The 19,988-nt window shown below is 43.8% G+C and overlaps 1 protein-coding gene across 1 annotated transcript in view; it reads right to left on the reverse strand.

The window, feature by feature from the left end:
- Positions 1–5,254: 5,254 nt before the first annotated feature.
- The window catches only part of LOC138368781 (uncharacterized), a 293,909-nt gene continuing 279,175 nt past the window's right edge, over positions 5,255–19,988 (reverse strand). The window contains exon 4 of the mRNA XM_069331480.1: positions 5,255–6,900. Within this exon, the coding sequence (XP_069187581.1) occupies positions 6,677–6,900 (224 nt within the window). The 3' untranslated portion in view covers positions 5,255–6,676. The remainder of the gene's footprint in view (positions 6,901–19,988) is intronic.

Genomic DNA, 19,988 nt, shown 5'->3' on the forward strand with positions numbered 1-19,988 from the left:
CTTCAGTATGTTATGTCACACCTGCTTCAGTATGTTACATCACACCTGCTTCAGTAAGTTATGTCACACCTGCTTCAGTATGTTACGTCACACCTGGTTCAGTAAGTTACGTCACACTTGCTTCAGTATGTTACGACATACCTGCTTCAGTATGTTACGTCATACCTGCTTCAGTATGTTACGTCACACTTGCTTCAGTATGTTACGTCACACCTACTTCAGGATGTTACGTCACACCTGCTTCTGTATGTTACGTCACACCTGCTTCAGTATGTTACGTCACACCTGCTTCAGTATGTTACGTCACACCTGCTTCAGTAAGTTACGTCACACCTGCTTCAGTAAGTTACGTCACACCTGCTTCAGTAAGTTACGTCACACCTGCTTCAGAATGTTACGTCATACCTGCTTCAGTATGTTACGTCACACCTGCTTCAGTATGTTACGTCACACCTGCTTCAGTATGTTACGTCACACCTGCTTCAGTATGTTACGTCACACCTGCTTCAGTATGTTACGTCACACCTGCTTCAGTAAGTTACGTTACACCTGCTTCAGTATGTTACGTCACACCTGCTTCAGTAAGTTACGTCACACCTGCTTCAGTAAGTTACGTCACACCTTCTTCAGTAAGTTACGTCATACCTGCTTCAGTATGTTACGTCACACCTGCTTCAGTAAGTTACGTCACACCTACTTCAGGATGTTACGTCACACCTGCTTCAGTATGTTACGTCATACCTGCTTCAGTATGTTACGTCATACCTGCTTCAGTATGTTACGTCATACCTGCTTCTGTATGTTACGTCACACCTGCTTCTGTATGTTACGTCATACCTGCTTCCGTATGTTACGTCACACCTGCTTCTGTATGTTACGTAACACCTGCTTCAGTATGTTACGTCACACCTGCTTCTGTATGTTACGTCACACCTGCTTCTGTATGTTACGTCACACCTGCTTCTGTATGTTACGTCACACCTGCTTCTGTATGTTACGTCACACCTGCTTCTGTATGTTACGTAACACCTGCTTCAGTATGTTACGTCACACCTGCTTCTGTATGTTACGTCACACCTGCTTCTGTATGTTACGTCACACCTGCTTCAGTATGTTACGTCACACCTGCTTCTGTATGTTACGTCACACCTGCTTCAGTATGTTACGTCACACCTGCTTCTGTATGTTACGTCACACCTGCTTCTGTATGTTACGTCACACCTGCTTCTGTATGTTACGTCACACCTGCATCAGTATGTTACGTCACACCTGCTTCAGTAAGTTACGTCACACCTGCTTCAGTATGTTACGTCACACCTGCTTCAGTATGTTACGTCATACCTGCTTCAGTATGTTACGTCACACTTGCTTCAGTATGTTACGTCACACCTACTTCAGGATGTTACGTCACACCTGCTTCTGTATGTTACGTCACACCTGCTTTAGTATGTTACGTCACACCTGCTTCAGTATGTTACGTCACACCTGCTTCAGTAAGTTACGTCACACCTGCTTCAGTAAGTTACGTCACACCTGCTTCAGTAAGTTACGTCACACCTGCTTCAGTATGTTACGTCATACCTGCTTCAGTATGTTACGTCACACCTGCTTCAGTATGTTACGTCACACCTGCTTCAGTATGTTACGTCACGCCTGCTTCAGTATGTTACGTCACACCTGCTTCAGTATGTTACGTCACACCTGCTTCAGTATGTTACGTCACACCTGCTTCAGTAAGTTACGTTACACCTGCTTCAGTATGTTACGTCACACCTGCTTCAGTAAGTTACGTCACACCTGCTTCAGTAAGTTACGTCACACCTGCTTTAGTATGTTACGTCATACCTGCTTCAGTATGTTACGTCACACCTGCTTCAGTAAGTTACGTCACACCTACTTCAGGATGTTACGTCACACCTGCTTCAGTATGTTACGTCATACCTGCTTCAGTATGTTACGTCATACCTGCTTCAGTATGTTACGTCATACCTGCTTCTGTATGTTACGTCACACCTGCTTCTGTATGTTACGTCATACCTGCTTCCGTATGTTACGTCACACCTGCTTCTGTATGTTACGTAACACCTGCTTCAGTATGTTACGTCACACCTGCTTCTGTATGTTACGTCACACCTGCTTCTGTATGTTACGTCACACCTGCTTCTGTATGTTACGTCACACCTGCTTCTGTATGTTACGTCACACCTGCTTCTGTATGTTACGTAACACCTGCTTCAGTATGTTACGTCACACCTGCTTCTGTATGTTACGTCACACCTGCTTCTGTATGTTACGTCACACCTGCTTCAGTATGTTACGTCACACCTGCTTCTGTATGTTACGTCACACCTGCTTCAGTATGTTACGTCACACCTGCTTCTGTATGTTACGTCACACCTGCTTCTGTATGTTACGTCACACCTGCTTCTGTATGTTACGTCACACCTGCATCAGTATGTTACGTCACACCTGCTTCAGTAAGTTACGTCACACCTGCTTCAGTATGTTACGTCACACCTGCTTCAGTATGTTACGTCATACCTGCTTCAGTATGTTACGTCACACTTGCTTCAGTATGTTACGTCACACCTACTTCAGGATGTTACGTCACACCTGCTTCTGTATGTTACGTCACACCTGCTTCAGTATGTTACGTCACACCTGCTTCAGTATGTTACGTCACACCTGCTTCAGTAAGTTACGTCACACCTGCTTCAGTAAGTTACGTCACACCTGCTTCAGTAAGTTACGTCACACCTGCTTCAGTATGTTACGTCATACCTGCTTCAGTATGTTACGTCACACCTGCTTCAGTATGTTACGTCACACCTGCTTCAGTATGTTACGTCACACCTGCTTCAGTATGTTACGTCACACCTGCTTCTGTATGTTACGTCACACCTGCTTCTGTATGTTACGTCACACCTGCTTCTGTATGTTACGTCACACCTGCTTCTGTATGTTACGTAACACCTGCTTCAGTATGTTACGTCACACCTGCTTCTGTATGTTACGTCTCACCTGCTTCTGTATGTTACGTCACACCTGCTTCTGTATGTTACGTAACACCTGCTTCAGTATGTTACGTCACACCTGCTTCTGTATGTTACGTCACACCTGCTTTAGTAATCTACGAAAGGCCCAGATTCCAGCCTGTTTCAGTAGGTTACGTCCAGCCATGTTTATTAGGTTGCTTCCAGCATCCTTCAGTATATTGCGTGCAAACCCGAGTCCAGACTGCTTCAGTATTTCAGGTCCAGACTGTTCCAAGAAGGCAGGTCAGGTTGCATCAGTAAGCAAAGTAAATCCCTATTTCCAGCGTGCTTCAGTGAGAGAAACGCAGCCTGCTTCATTGACAGACATCTAGCCTGCTTCACACACAGAGATCACACTAACGTGATGCATCAAATGAACAAATCCACAAGGGCCGTTATATCTTGAGAGGTTATCTTGAGATGATTTCGGGGCTTTTTAGTGTCCCCGCGGCCCGGTCCTCGACCAGGCCTCCACCCCCAGGAAGCAGCCCGTGACAGCTGACTAACACCCAGGTACCTATTTTTACTGCTAGGTAACAGGGGCATAGGGTGAAAGAAACTGCCCATTGTTTCTCGCCGGCGCCTGGGATCGAACCCAGGACCACAGGATCACAAGTCCAGTGTGCTGTCCGCTCGGCCGACCGACTCCCTGTCGTGACGAGGATTCGAACCTGCGTCCGAGAGCACCCCAGACACTGCCTTAATAGACTGAGCTACGACAGGGTACAAGGGTTGAAACCGAAGTTCTACTGAACTTACTGTATCCCGTAGCCTCTCCGAGGCACAAACCAGGCTTTTACACAACCCCCCTTCCCTGCACCCGAGCTATGTCAATAGGCCGTTCTCCCTCTTCGCCCTTACATCATCACACACAGAGATCACACTATTTGATGATTTGTTCATTTGATGCATCACGTTAGTGTGATCTCTGTGTGTGATGATGTAAGGGCGAAGAGGGAGAACGGCCTATTGACATAGCTCGGGTGCAGGGGGGGGGGGGTTGTGTAAAAGCCTGGTTTGTGCCTCGGAGAGGCTACGGGATACAGTAAGTTCAGTAGAACTTCGGTTTCAACCCTTTTACCCTGTCGTAGCTCAGTCGATTAAGGCAGTGTCTGGGATGCTCCCGGACGCAGGTTCGAATCCTCGTCACGGCCCTTGCAGATTTGTTCATCCAGTCTGCTTCATTGATAGACATCCAGCCTGCTTCATTGACAGACATCCAGCCTGCTTCATTGATAGACATCCAGCCTGCTTCATTGACAGACATCCAGCCTGCTTCATTGACAGACATCCAGCCTGCTTCATTGACAGACATCCAGCCTGCTTCATTGACAGACATCCAGCCTGCTTCATTGACAGACATCCAGCCTGCTTCATTGACAGACATCCAGCCTGCTTCATTGACAGACATCCAGCCTGCTTCATTGACAGACATCCAGCCTGCTTCAATAACAGATGTCCAGCCAGGTTCAGAGGAGGACATTGTGCTTATGATATCTGACATCTCTATTATTATTATTATTATAGTTCATTTCTCACAACTGAAATTAAGCTTCAAATCTTAGTCAAATTTGTAGTCTATCTTTTAAAATTTAAAATTTGTAGTCTATCAAGATCGTCTCGTAACATTTATGTGGCTTTTTCTGAATATTTTTCCTGTTCAATTTTTTAATTGTATGAGCTAATAGGCGTTTTGCAGTTGCCTTAATTCTTATCTTGTTTTCTTAAATGGGAATAAACCTATTGCAAAGGGATTTGTGTTCATCTTGATCACCATATATAAATATATAGTAAATAGCATGGTTCATGTTTGGCAAATTTGCTAACATTCCACGTCAACCTAATTGAGACACTTGATAAGGGAAAGGATTGTGAAGTTTTGTACCTTCACTTTAACAAAACTTTAGATTCCGTGAGATATGAAAAAGTGAATAAAATGAAAGAGGCTCACGGTATTGGGGGGGGGGGGGGGGGGAGTGATATCATAAATTGAATTTCCGAATGGTTATACCAAAGGATATAAGGAATTAGTACAAATGAAGTTAATTCAGAGTGGGAAGTTTTGGATGCGGAGTACCTTAGTGATCTGCACTGGGAACTCTGTTATTTATAATTTATATATAGATTTTTAGATTTAGTTTGAGCACCAACTTTTACAAATTTGCCGAGGATACTAAAATCGGAAGGGAAATGAACACGGAAAAAAGACTCTCAATCACTTCATAAAAAGATAAGAACATTACAATCAAAGAAACTGAAGAAGGCCAATTGGCCCATTCCAGGCAGCTCCATATTATATCCACCCAAACACACTCATATATGTCTAACCTACGCTTAAATCAGTCAAGCGATCCTGTCTATTAATTGGAATAATAATGACCTGAAATTTATACAACGGATCTGAAGAACCTGACAGGTAAAAAGAATGTTTTGTGCAAAAGAATTAAAAATGGGGAATCAGTATAGAACAAGAATTCGTCCAATTGGTTAGAAAAGTTGAAAAAAAAAGGTAAGGAAGGCAGAAAGAAACTATAAAGTTTGCATATCAGGGCAAGCAAAAACATATCCTAAAGGTTTCTCAGTTATATCGAGCAAAGATTGGGGAAATGATAGGCTGATTAAAAACAGAGAGGTAAGATAACTGATAATGACGAAAAAGTGAGTAGTATTTTAAAAAATATTTTATCTCTGTATTTACTAAAGAAGAACTTTACATTATCGTTTCAGCCGAACAAGTTTATATTGTTGAGGAAGAGGACAGGTTGACTAGGTTAGTAGTTACCAGCAAGGATGATATTAAAGAAATAGTAAGCCTCAAACCAGCAGAGTGCTGGAGTCATGGAAGGTTGCTAATGTGGTTTTATTACTTCTTGTATTATTACTTCATATATTTCTCTGAATGTAGGTCAAATATCTTACAAAAATTAAAACTTAAGTTTAACTGCCTTACATTTTCAAGCAATTTTCGATCACAAAGTGAGTCAGTCTGTACATTCTGTAATAGATGAGTGTAAAGTTTACAGCTATGAAAAATAAGCTGAATTGGGTGTCATTGTTGTCATAGACTTAATATGGTGTTGTTCTGTCTGTATAAATAAAATGCCAAACTTTTCCTGAAACATGTCTGAATATATTTGTTTTCTGTGATGACTATTAAAATATTGGAATTAATTTAATTGCCTCTAAAGTCACCGAAGAAATATATTGATGTCAACTACTTAAACCTGTAGCATTTCCTAGCTCACAGTCTGTAAACAGAGTGAAGTTCACGGTAGCGTTTGGGGAAGTGGCCGTCACTGCCACTCTAGGCTTTATTTGCAGTAACTGCCTAAATTTCCTTCTTATAATCGGTTTATATATGTGACAAATATGGAGCTCTTACATATGGATAGCATAACGTTTATTATTTTCATTATGCAATCCATCTGAAGTGATTACTTCTTACCTCCATCCTCGTCCTATCCCTCAAGTTACCGCCAACCTTTTCCTGTCCTTCAAGTTACCACCATCCTCCTCCTGCCCTCAGGTTACCATAGGTTACCTCCATTTGCCTTCTGTCTGTCAAGTTACCTTCATGTTCCACCTATCTCTCATGTTACTGTAAGTTACCTCCGTTCATCTCAGCCTTATATTACCAGGAGTTACCAGTTCAAACCCAGTGGGTTGGCCTGACACAGAACATTCACCTGGTAATTATTAAAGAAATCATCCAGCCTGGAATTATACCGAACATAGACGCTGACGTTGGGACTCTGATCCGTGACTAGTGGGAAGTTCAGACCGAGCTCAGTGTCCCCGTACTGGGTCCCGTCACCCCATATGGCTCCAGTGCCGTTCTTCTGCAGGTCAACCACCCAAAATTTATCTGAAATAAATGTTAAAAATTTAATTATTAGAAAACCATGATTACATTACTGATTACACATACACACACACACACACACACACACACACACACAAGGGGACTGGGTGGCCGAGTGGATAGCGCTCTAGACTCGTGGACCTAGGGACCGGGGTTCGATCCCCGCACCCGGTGGAGAGAGATGGACAGAGTTTCCTTAACCCAGATGCTCCTGTTACCTAGCAGTACATAGGTACCAAGGAGTTAGACAGCTGCTACGGGCTGGTTCCTTTGTGTGTGTGGGGGCGGGGGGGGGGATTAGTTAGTCGTTAGTAACACTTGATTGATTGACAACTGAGAGGTGGGCCTCACAAATAGGTGAATACACACACACAGTGAGTCGTGAGAGACACACGTGTCAGTAGGGCGTCAACGAACTAACGTCATTTATCTCGAGACATTAAGGGTTACACAGACAAGAAACATCGTTTCTTGTCACTGAAGTGTGCACAAACCCAGTGATCAAGTATATAGTGAGTATATATGTATTTCACATTATATATATATATATATATATATAATATATATAATATATATATATATATATATATATATATATATATATATATATATATATATATACTGGGAGTGAGTATATATATATTGGGAGTAACTATGACTCTCTTAGTGGTGTCCTCGATCCGAGAAATCTGAATGAAAGTGATATATTGAGAGTGCATAGTGCACAACTTGCGCGCAGCGGTTGTGTGAAGTCCTCAACACCTCCCCGTTGTACTCCTGGTTCTGCAGACGTTGAGGCCTCCCTCCTTACTGCAGCCCTTCAGTTGACCCGCAGTAAGGGCCCGGCTGTCGTGGACAGTGCGGGAAGGGCGTTCCCGAAGGTCGTCAGCCCCTGTCACGGGTTTTCGGCCTTGGCATCCGTCAACTTTGAAATAGCCATTGTGGTGACGTGTTGACCCCTGTCAGCACGATGGATGCCCATCCTGACCATCCGGCTTCTAATGACCGGTCGCCAACGTGCCCGAGATGCTTCAGAATGTTTCGAGGCTACAAGGGAAGATATATATATATATATGTATATATATATATATATATATATATATATATATATATATATATATATATATATATATATTGATGGAAAAAAGAAGTGTAGGTGTTCGGCAGTTCTCCTAATGGCTGGTGTCAATGCCAATCACATTTACAAAAAAAAAAGTTGACTGCGTGGCTGTTGCCTCCTGTGGTAAAGTAAGGGAAAACACGCAAAACAAATAGTATGAACAACGAAACTTTAATTAACTTGAAAACAAATATGAACAAAGATAATCCCTTGGCTATGTACAGTGCAATTAAACAAGATTATAAAGTAAAAAAATGACATAAAATAAAACAGTGGTTACGTTAGTCTACAATGAATAAAGACAAAAAATGAATTAACAGGTGCTGAAAATATTTGCTGGCTAAACACATGAACTATTACACAGAGCGTATATTAGATAGGTGTGTCAGCTTTGAGAGCACAGAATGTTCTAAATCCAATGGCTGGTGCACGCTCAGTCATCGGCTATGTAGATGGCGCTGAAGTGGAGTGCAGAAGACGATTCAACAATGGGACGCGTGCTGGCTGGAAGTGGTGGTTTGGTGATCGACGAAGGTGGAGGGGGGGGGAGGTGGAGAGCAAGTGTCTGATACGTATGCGCTTAGCAGAAACGTATTTTACACAATATGTACTACACTTGCTTGTAGTATCTACATGATTTAGATGTACTGAAATAACATGACGATAGGAAAGAGCAGGCCAAATCTCTCTTGAAGGAGATTATCGTAACTATATATATATATATGTCGTACCTAATAGCCAGAACGCACTTCTCGGCTTACTATGCAAGGCCCGATTTGCCTAATAAGCCAAGTTTTCATGAATTAATATATTTTCTCTATTTTTTTTCTTATGAAATGATAAAGCTACCCATTTCATAATGTATGAGGTCAATTTTTTTTTATTGGAGTTAAAATTAACGTAGATATATGGCCGAACCTAACCAACCCTACCTAACCTAACCTAACCTGTCTCTATAGGTTAGGTTAGGTTAGGTAGCCGAAAAAGTTAGGTTAGGTTAGGTTAGGTAGGTTAGGTAGTTGAAAAACAATTAATTCATGAAAACTTGGCTTATTAGGCAAATCGGGCCTTGCATAGTAGGCTGAGAAGTGCATTCTGGCTACTAGGTACGACATATATATATATATATATATATATATATATATATATATATATATATATATATATATATATATATATATATATATATATATATATATATATATATGACATTGTCAGACACAGACAGACTCCTTCTGATGTATTAATATGCGAAAGTACTTAAGGAAATTCCTGTTTCAATTTTCCTCCGTGGTCTGACAATGTCACATTTTTAATCACGTGTTTATTTTCGTGATACACACACACACACACACACACACACACACACACACACACACACACACACACACACACACACACACACACACACACACACACACACACACACACACACACACACACACACACACACACATATATATATATATATATAGGATAGGGACTCCAGACACACTACACACCCACTACACATTCACCCACTACACTTGGGCGTTCAGTCCCTGAAAATGCAGTGTGTGTGTGTGTGTGTGTGTGTGTGTGTGTGTGTGTGTGTGTGTGTGTGTGTGTGTGTACTCACCTAGTTGTGCTGTATAACTAGGTGAGTACACACACACACAGACTGCATTTTCAGGGACCGAAAGTCCCAGTGTAGTGGGTGTGAAGTGTGATAACTGTCCCTATCCGTGTAGTGTGTACTCTACACACCTGTTGTGTGCCTGTAAAAGTTGACACAACGACCACCTCTCAACTTCTCTCTCCACCCAACTTGGGTGTGAGTGTGTGTACTCACCTATTTGTGCTTGAGGGGGTTGAACTTTGCCTCTTTGGTCCCGCCTCTCAACTGTCAATCAACTGGTGTACAGGTTCCTGAGCCTACTGGGCTCTATCATATCTACATTTGAAACTGTGTATGGAGTCAGCCTCCACCACATCACTGCCTAATGCATTCCATCCGTTAACTACTCTGACACTGAAAAAGTTCCTTGTAACGTCTCTGTGATTCATGTGGGTACTCAGTTTCCACCTGTGTCCCCTTGTTCGCGTATCACCCGTGTTAAACAGTTTATCTGTATCTACCCTGTTAATTCCTCTGAGAATTTTGTAGGTAGTGATTATGTCTCTCCTTCCTCTTCTGTCGTCTAGTGTCGTGAGGTGCATTTATTGCAGCCCTTCCTCGTAACTCATGCCTCTTAGTTCTAGGACGAGCCTAGTGGCATATCTCTGATCTTTTTCAAGCTGCGCCTTGTGCTTGACATGGTACGGGCTCCATGCTGGGGCAGCATAGTCCAGGACTGGGCTTACATATGTGGTATATAAGGTTCTGAATGATTCCTTACACAGGTTCCTGAAGGCAGTTCTGATGTTAGCCAGCTTCGAATGCGCCGCAGATGTTATTCTTTTGATGTGAGCTTCAGGAGACAGGGTTGGTGTGATATCAACTCCTAGATCCTTCTCTCTGTACATTTCATGAAGGACTTCATGTCCCATTATGTATCCTGTGTCTGGCCTCTTGTTTCCACTGCCTAGTTTCATTACCTTACATTTACTCGGGTTGAACTTTAGTAGCCATTGTTGGACCATTCATGCAGCCTGCCTATGGTCATATTGTAGTCTCATACTATCTTCCTCCGACTTAATTCTCCTCATAATTTTTGCATCATCAGCAAACAATGAGAGGAATGATTCTATACCATCTGGAAGATCTTTTACATATATAAGAGACAGTATGGATCCAAGGACTGAACTCCGCGAGACCCCACTGGTGACGTCTCGCCAATCTTAGACCTCACCCCGCACAGTGACTCGCTGCCTTCTGTTACTTAGGTACTCCTTTATCTAATGGAGTATCCTGTGTCCAGAGACTGGAGCACTAGTCTCTGGTGTGGCACTGTCTCAAAGGCTTTCTGGAAATCCAAAAATATGCAGTCTGCCCATCCCTCTCTTTCTTGTCTGATTCTTGTTGCCTGATCGTAGAATTCAATTAATCCTGTGAGGCATGACTTGCCAATCCTGAAACCATGTTGATGTTGTGTCACAAAGTTCCTTCACTCCAGATGTTCGATTAGCTTTTTTCGCACAATTTTCTCCATTAGCTTGCATGGTATGCAGGTTAGTGACACTGGCCTGTAGTTCAGTGCCTCCTGTCTATCCCCGTTCTTGTATATCGGCACCACGTTAGCCACCTTCAAAATTTCTGTCACTTCACCTGTTACCAGCGATTTGTTATACACCATTGAGAGTGGCAGGCACAGTGCTTCTGCTCCTTCCTTTAGTATCCAGGGTGATATTCCATCTGGGCCTATATCCTTTGTCACATCCAACTCTAGCAAAAGCTTCCTTACATCTCTACTGGTAATCTGAAATTCCTCTAGTGGTGCCTGGTTAATTATTCCTTCTCTTATCTCTGGAACTTCTCCTTGCTCTAATGTGAAGACTCCCTGGAATTTCACATTGAGTTCCTTGCACACTTCTTTGTCGTTTGTAGTGAATCTGTCTGCCCTTATCCTCAGTTTCATTACCTGTTACTTCACTGTTGTCTTTCTCCTGATGTGACTGTGAAGAAATTTGGGTTGGGTCTTAGCCTTGCTTGGTATGTCATTTTCATATTGCCCTTCTGCCTCTCTTCTCACCTTGACGTATTCATTCCTGGCTCTCTGGTAACCTTCTCTGCTCTCACGTGTCCTGTTATTTCTATAGTTTCTTCATGCTCTTTTACTTTGTTGCTTAGCTAGCTTACATCTCTGATTAAACCATCGGTTTCTCATCTGCATTTCATGTTTTAACTTTTGGGCCGGGATAAACTTTTCTGCTGCCTCCTTGCACTTCTGCGTGATGTATTCCATCATGTCTTGGGCTGTCTTTCCCCTTAGCTCTGATTCCCATGTTATATCCGTTAGGAATTTTCTTATCGCCTCGTAATTTCCCTTACGGAATGCTAGCCTTTTGCTTTCAGTTCCCTTTCTCGAGTACTTTAGCCCTTCTTCGACAAGATACTCAAACGTCAGTATACTGTGATCACTCATTCCTACTGGGACCTCAAAGAAAATTTCCCTTATGTCGGAGTCATTCAAAGTGAAGACTAGGTCGAGTCTCGCTGGTTCATCGTTTCCTCTCATCCTAGTGGGTTAACTGATATATTAACTGTATATATGTGTGTGTGTGTGTGTGTGTGTGTGTGTGTGTGTGTGTGTGTGTGTGTGTGTGTGTGTGTGTGTGTGTGTGTGTGTGTGTGTGTGTGTGTGTGTGTGTGTGTGTGTGTGTGTGTGTGTGTGTGTGTGTGTGTGTGTGTGTGTGTGTGTGTGTGTGTGTGTGTGTGTGTGTGTGTGTGTGTGTGTGTGTGTGTGTGTGTGTGTGTGTGTGTGTGTGTGTGTGTGTGTGTGTGTGTGTGTGTGTGTGTGTGTGTGTGTGTGTCTGTCTGTCTGTCTTTGGTCCCGCCTCTCAACTGACAATCAACTGGTGTACAGATTCCTGAGCCTACTGAGCTCTGTCATATCTACATTTGAAACTGTGTATGGAGTCAGCCTCCACCACATCACTGCCCAATGCATTCCATCTGTTAACTACTCTGACACTGAAAAACTTCTTTCTAACGTCCCTGTGGCTCATGTGGGTACTCAGTTTCCACCTGTGTCCCCTTGTTCGCGTACCAACAGTGTTGAATAGTTTATCCTTGTCTACCCGTGTCGATTCCCCTGAGGATATTGTAGGTAGTGCTCATGTCTCCCCTTACTCTTCTGTCTTTCAGTGTCGTAAGGCGTATTTCCCGCAGTCTTTCCTCGTAACTCATGCCTCTTAATTCTGAGACTAGTCTAGTGGCATATCTTTGAACTTTTTCCAGCTTCGTCTTGTGTTTGACAAGGTACGGGTTTCCTACTGGGGCCGCAGACTCCAGGTTTGGTCTTACATATGTGGTATACAAGATTCTGAACGACTCCTTACGCAGGTTCCTGAAGGCTGTTCTGATGTTAGCCAGCCTCGCATATGCCGCAGACGTAATTATTTTTATGTGGGCTTCAGGAGACAGGTTTGGTGTGATATCAACTACTAGATCTTTCTCTCTATCCGTTTCATTAAGTACTTCATCTCCTATTCTGTATCCTGTGTCTGGCCTCCTGTTTCCACCGCCTAGTTTCATAACTTTGCATTTACTTAGGTTGAACTTTAGCAGCCATTTGTTGGACCATTCATTCAGTCTGTCTAGGTCATCTTTTAGCCTCCTACATTCATCCTCTGTTTCAATCCTCCTCATAATTTTTGCATCATCAGCAAACATTGAGAGAAACGAGTCTATACCCTCTGGGAGATCATTCACATGTATCAGAAACAGTATAGGACCAAGGACTGACCCCTGCGGGACTCCACTTGTAACGTCTCGCCAATCAGAGACCTCACCCCTCACATTGACTCGTTGTCTCCTGTTGCTTAGGTACTCCTTTATCCAATTGAGTACCTTCCCTTTCACTCCAGCCTGCTTCTCCAACTTTTTCACTAGCCTCTTGTGTGGTACTGTATCAAAGTCTTTCTGGGAATTCAAAAATATGTAGTCTGCCCACCCTACTCTTTCTTGACTGATTTTTGTTGCCTGGTCGTAGAATTCAAGTAACCCTGTGAGGCAGGACTTGCCATCCCTGAACCCATGTTGATGCTGTGTTACAAAGTTCCTTCGCTCCAGATGTCCCACTAGCTTTCTTCGCACAATCTTCTCCATCAGCTTGCATTGTATGCAGGTTAGGGACACTAGCCTGTAGTTCAGTGCCTCCTGTCTATCCCCTTTCTTGTATATCGGGACTACGTTAGCTGCTTTCCAAATTTCTGGCAGTTCCCCTGTTGCCAGTGATTTGCTATACACTATGGAGAGTGGCAGGCACAGTTCGTCTGCTCCTTCCTTTAGTTTCCAAGGGGAAGATTCCATCTGGGCCTATAACCTTTGTCACATCCAACTCTAGTAAGCACTTCCTTACTTCCCCGCTGGTAATCTCAAACTCTTCCAGTGGTTCCTGGTTAACTATTCCCTCTCTTATCTCTGGAATTTCTCCTTGCTCTAAGTTGAAGACCTCCTTGAATTTCTTATTAAGTTTCTCACATACTTCCTTGTCGTTGTGGGTGTGTGTGTTTGTGTGTGTGTGTGTGTGTGTGTGTGTGTGTGTGTGTGTGTGTGTGTGTGTGTGTGTGTGTGTGAGTACTCACCTAACTGTACTCAACTGATTGTGCTTGCGGGGGTTGAGCTGTGGTTCTTTGGTCCTGCCTCTCAACTGTCAATCAACTGATGTACAGATACCTGAGCTTTATGGGCTCTATCATATCTACATATGGAACTGTATATGGAGTTGGTCTCCACCACATGACTGCCTAATGCATTCCATCTGTTAACTACTCTGACACTGAAAAAAGTTCTTTCTAACGTCTCTGTGGCTCATTTGGGCACTCAGTTTCCACCTGTGTCCCATTTTTGTGTACCACCCGTGTTAAACAGTTTATCTTTATCTACCCTGTCAATTCCTCTGAGAATTCTGTAGGTAGTGATCATGCCTCCCCTAACTCTTCTGTCTTCTAGTGTCGTGAGGTGCATTTCTCGCAGCCTTTCTTTGTAACTCATGCCTCTTAGTTCTGGGACTAGCCAAGTGGCATATCTCTGAACTTTTTCAATCTTCGCCTTGTGCTTGACAAGGTTCCGGCTCCATGCTGGGGTCGGATACTCCAGGATTGGTCTTACATATGTGGTATACAAGATTCAGAATGATTCCTTACACAGGTTCCTGAAGGCTGTTCTGATGTTAGTCAGCCTCACATACACCGCAGATGTTATTCTTTTGATGTGGGCTTCAGGAGACAGGGTTGGTGTGATATCAACTCCTAGATCCTTCTCTCTGTACGTTTCATGAAGAACCTCATCTCCTATTCTGTGTCTGGCTTCCTGTTTCCACTGCCTAGTTTCATTACCTTACATATACTCGGGTTGAACTTTAGTAGCCATTGATTGAACCATTCATGCAGTATGTATAGGTCATCTTGTAGTCTCATACTGTCTTCCTTAAGGGAAGCCGGCGGCTGAGCAGACAGAACACTGGATGGCTGATCCTGTGGACCCGGGTTCGATCCATGGCGCCGGCGAGAAACAATGGGTAGAGTTTCTTTCACCCTGATTCCCCTGTTACCTAGCAGTAAATAGGTACCTGGGAGTTAGTCAGCTGTCACGGGTTCCCTGTCTTTAGGGTGCCGGCGGTTAAGCGGACAGAACACTTGATTTGTGATCCTGTGGTCCCGGGGTCGATCCCGGGCGCCGACGGGAAACAATGGGCAGAGTTTCTTTCACCCTGATGCCTCTGTTACCTAGCAGTAAACAGGTTCCTGGGAGTTAGTCAGCTGTCACAGGCTGCTTCCTGGGGGTTGATGCCTGGTCGAGGACCTAGCCGCGGGGACACTAAGCCCCGAAATCATCTCAAGATAACCTCCTCCGTCTTAATCCTCCTCATAATTTTTGCATCATCAGCAAAAAATGAGAGGAATGATTCTTTACCATCTGAAGATCATTTACATATATAAGAAAAAGTATAGGTCCAAGGACTGAACCCTGTAGGACCCCACTGGTGACGTCTTGCCAATCTGAGACATCACACTGCACAGCCTTCTGTTACTTAGATACTCCCTTATCCAATGGAGTAACTTCCCTTTCATTTCTGCATGCATATTCAGCTCTCGCAATAGTCTCTGGTGTGGCACTGTGTCAAAGGCTTTCTGGCATTCCAAAAATATGCAGTCTGCCCATCCCTCTCTTGTCTGATTCTTGTTGCCAGATCGTAGAATTCAATTAATTCTGTGAGGCATGACTTGCCATCCCTGAAACCATGTTGGTGTTGTGACACAAAGTTCCTTCACTCCAGATGTTCAACTAGCTTTTTTCGCACAATTTTCACCATTAGCTTGCATGGTATGCAAGTTAGGAACACTGGCCTGTAGTTCAGTACCTCCTAAACTACATTTGCCGCCTTCCAAATTCCTGGCAGTTCATCTGTTACCAGTGATTTGTTATACACCATGGAGAGTGGTAGGCACAGGGCTTCTGCTCCTTCCTTTAGTATCCATGGTGATATTCCATCCGAGCCAATAGCTTTTGTCATATCCAACTCTAGCAAAAGCTTCCTTACATCTTCACTGGTAATCTCAAATTCCTCTAGTGGTGCCTGGTTAATTATTCCTTCTCTTATCCTTGGAACTTCTCCTTGCTCTAATGTGAAGACTCCCTGGAATTTCACATTGGGTTCCTCGCACACTTCTTTGTCGTTTGTAGTAAATCTGTCTGCCCCTATCCTCAGTTTCATTACCTGTTCCTTCACTGTTGTCTTTCTCCAGATGTAGCTGTGAAGAAATTTGGGTTGGGTCTTAGCCTTGCTTACGTGTGTGTGTGTGTGTGTGTGTGTGCGTGTGTGTGTGTGTGTGTGTGTGTGTGTGTGTGTGTGTGTGTATGTGTGTGTGTGTGTGTGTGTGTGTGTGTGTGTGTGTGTGTGTGTGTGTGTGTGTGTGTGTGTGTGTGTGTGTGTGTGTGTGTGTGTGTGCGTGTGTGTGGGGGGGGAGGTGGGAGGGCGGGCAGGAAGGAATGACTGAAGGAAGGAAGGAGGGTAGGAGGGAGTGAGTGAGGGAGGGGAAGTTAAAGATACATATAGGGAGAGTGAGGGAGGGAGACGGTCCAGTGAGGGAGAAGGAAAAATGGGCAAGTGCAGGGACGAGGAGAGTAAGAGAGGGTAGGTAAGCCACTAGTTGATCACTAGTCACTTAGATGTGAAAAGCCCTATGATGGGTGGAGTGTGCGTGTGTATGTTTTTGTGTGTGTAAGGGGTGGGGGAAAAGAGGGAGAGGAGTAGGGTGGTGTGGTCCAGTTGACCCGTCTGCCTTACCCACCAGAATCACAGGGATGTAGCCTATCCTCTATACTTTGGATTCTAAATGACTAGGATATAGTTATATTTCAAATTAATTATTTTAAATCACTTGGTACACCTTATTGATGACCTAGAGAGGAGGGGTACTTTCCACCAGCTCACCCCAAGCAAGCACATTACTAGATGAGTTTGAGGTTGTGTCCATATGATGGGGTTTAGGTCGATAGTCCTCTCCTGCTGCTCCTCATCATCGTTGTCCCCACATGGTCCTGATATGCTATTCTTCCTGTACTTCTCACTGACCATCAATCAGCATATACAACATAGCATACTTTCTACAAGGTGCACACACTTTGGGGGATTGTTTACTGTGATTGCTATATCCGCCTCACAACTCCATACTAACAAGTTAGCCCGACCTGGCTGAATTTTCCCACGGTATGGCACTGATGTTGCTGCCACTCAACCATATTTTTTCCTAAACTGATCTAACGCTATAGGAGCTCACTACACATGATACTCACTATATACTTGATCTATTTATATTTAATTTGTTAATTAAATTTATTAATTATTTTTAATTTTAATTAATTAATAAAAAATAATTAATTGTTAACATAATATATATATATAGTGTGCCTGTAGAAGTTGACACAACGACCACCACTCAACTTCTCTCCACCCAACTTGGGAGGAGAGTCCACCCAACGACCACCGAACTTCTAGAGTCCCTGTAGTGTGTACTGAGTCCCTGTCTCAGGCTGCAGACAGAGCAAACTGCATTTTCTTGGAATGTCAGAAAGCTTTTGACACAGTACCCCATAAAAGGCTGTTACGAAAGTTGGAGCAACAGGGAGGAGTAAAAGGGAAGGTGCTCCAGTGGATAAGGGAGTATCTAAGCAACAGGAAACAGCGAGTAACTGTGAGGGGGGGAGACAGCGAGTAACTGTGAGGGGGGGAGACATCAGAGTGGCGAGATGTCACCAGCGAAGTCCCACAGGGCTCTGTACTTGGACCCATCCGTTTCTAATATAAGTAAACGATCTTCCAGAGGCTATAGACTCATTCCTCTCAATGTTGCTGATGATGCAAAAATTATGAGAAGAATCAAGACAGATGATGATTGACAGAGACTACAGGACGACCTGGACAGGCTGGAGGAATGGTCTAGAAAATGGCTACTAAAGTTCAACTCAGGCAAGTACAAAGTAATGAAATTAGGCGAAGGGAGCAGAAGGCTGAACACAAGATACCATCTGGTAGGTGAAATCCTACATGAGTCAATTAGAGAGAAAGATCTGGGGGTTGATATCTCACCGAACCTGTCCCCAGAGGTTCACAGCAAAAGTATATCCTCAGCAGCATATGCTAGACTGGCCAACATAAGAACTGCCTTTAGAAACTTATGTAAGAAATCGTTCAAGACCCGGTATACCATTTATGTCAGACCAATCCTGGAATATGCAGCTCCAGCTTGGAGTCCATACCTAGTTAAACACATGACAAAGTTAGAGAAGATTCAGCGGTATGCCACTAGAATCGTTCAGGAACTGAGAGGTATGAGCTACGAGGAAAGGCTAAAGAGGCTGAAATTCACGTCCCTAGAAGACAGAAGAGTAATGGCAGACATAATAACCACCTACAAAATTCTCAGAGGAATTGACAAGACAAACTCTTTAACACGGGTGGAACACAATCAAGGAGACACCTCTTCCCCACACACACACACGCACGCACGCACACACACACAGTTAAAGATAGTGTTTGCAAACGAGAACACAAAGGAGATGATTCTAACAAGGCATAGCCACCTGCAACATGTGGGAGAATTAAAAAAAGTATTCCTCCAGAGGGACATGACGAGGGAGGAGAGGGCCATGGCGGCAGAAGCAAGGAAGAAGCGCAGGGCGAGAGGGGAAAACCAGGAAATCACAGCTCCCAACACATCACCCCCAGAGACGAGGGGGGAACCTACAACCAGCTACCCAGTAACACCAGCAGGGAGGGCAACCCCACAACCCTCCTCTGCATAGAAAACCCCCCTACCCCAAACCCTCCCTGTCCCCACTCTAATACCCAGCCAAATCTCCCTCCCCTCACACCCAATCCCCACCTTTTTACTCCTCCCCTCCTCTCGCCGAGTCCCCCCTCCCCCCCCTTTCCTTCCTGTCCTCCCTCCCTTTTCACCCCATACCCTCCCGGTCCCTCCCACTTCACTTAACCCTCCACCCCTCATCCCAGTATCCTCTGCAACCTTGTTATCCACCTCACAAATCCTCACACCCATGGAACAGCTTCCCCCAACAGCAGAACACTCACCAAGGAGGAGATTTGAGAATGGACAGAAGAAAGTGAACCTCAAGGCAATGTACACTAACATAGATGGAATCACAAATAAAGCAAATGAACTTGGAGAATGGGTACTAGAGGAAAACCCAGACATAATAGCTCTCACAGAAACATAGCTAACGAAAACCATAACAAATGCAGTGTTCCCACAGGACTATTATGTTATGAGGAAAGAGAGAGAAGGAAGAGGTGGTGGTGGTGGTGGTGGTGTAGCCCTGCTGGTAAGAAAAGGCTGGGATTTTGAGGAGTTGGTTGCTCATGGATGTGAAGGTTTCAGTGACTACTTAACAGGTACAATAACAACTGGAGGGCATAAAATTATAGTCGTAGTCATATATAATCCACCACCAAATGACAGAAGACCCAGACAGGAATATGATAGAAACAACATGGCCACCATAATAGAGAAAGCAGCTTCTGTTGCTAACAGGAATGGATCTGGACTACTAATCATGGGAGACTTCAACCATAGGAAGATAGATTGGGAGAACAGAGACCCGCATAGAGGACAAGAAACATGGATAGCTAAGCTGCTGGACGTGGCAACAAGAAACTTTCTAAGCCAGCACATTAAGGAACCAACAAGAATGAGAGGAGAGGATGAATCAGCAATGCTTGATTTGATATTTACCCTAAATGAGTGGGATATAAGGGAAGTCAAGATGGAAGCACTCTTGGGAATGAGTGATCACAGTGTATTGAAC

This window comes from Procambarus clarkii, chromosome 26, assembly GCF_040958095.1.
Source record: "Procambarus clarkii isolate CNS0578487 chromosome 26, FALCON_Pclarkii_2.0, whole genome shotgun sequence".
NCBI lineage: Eukaryota > Metazoa > Arthropoda > Malacostraca > Decapoda > Cambaridae > Procambarus > Procambarus clarkii.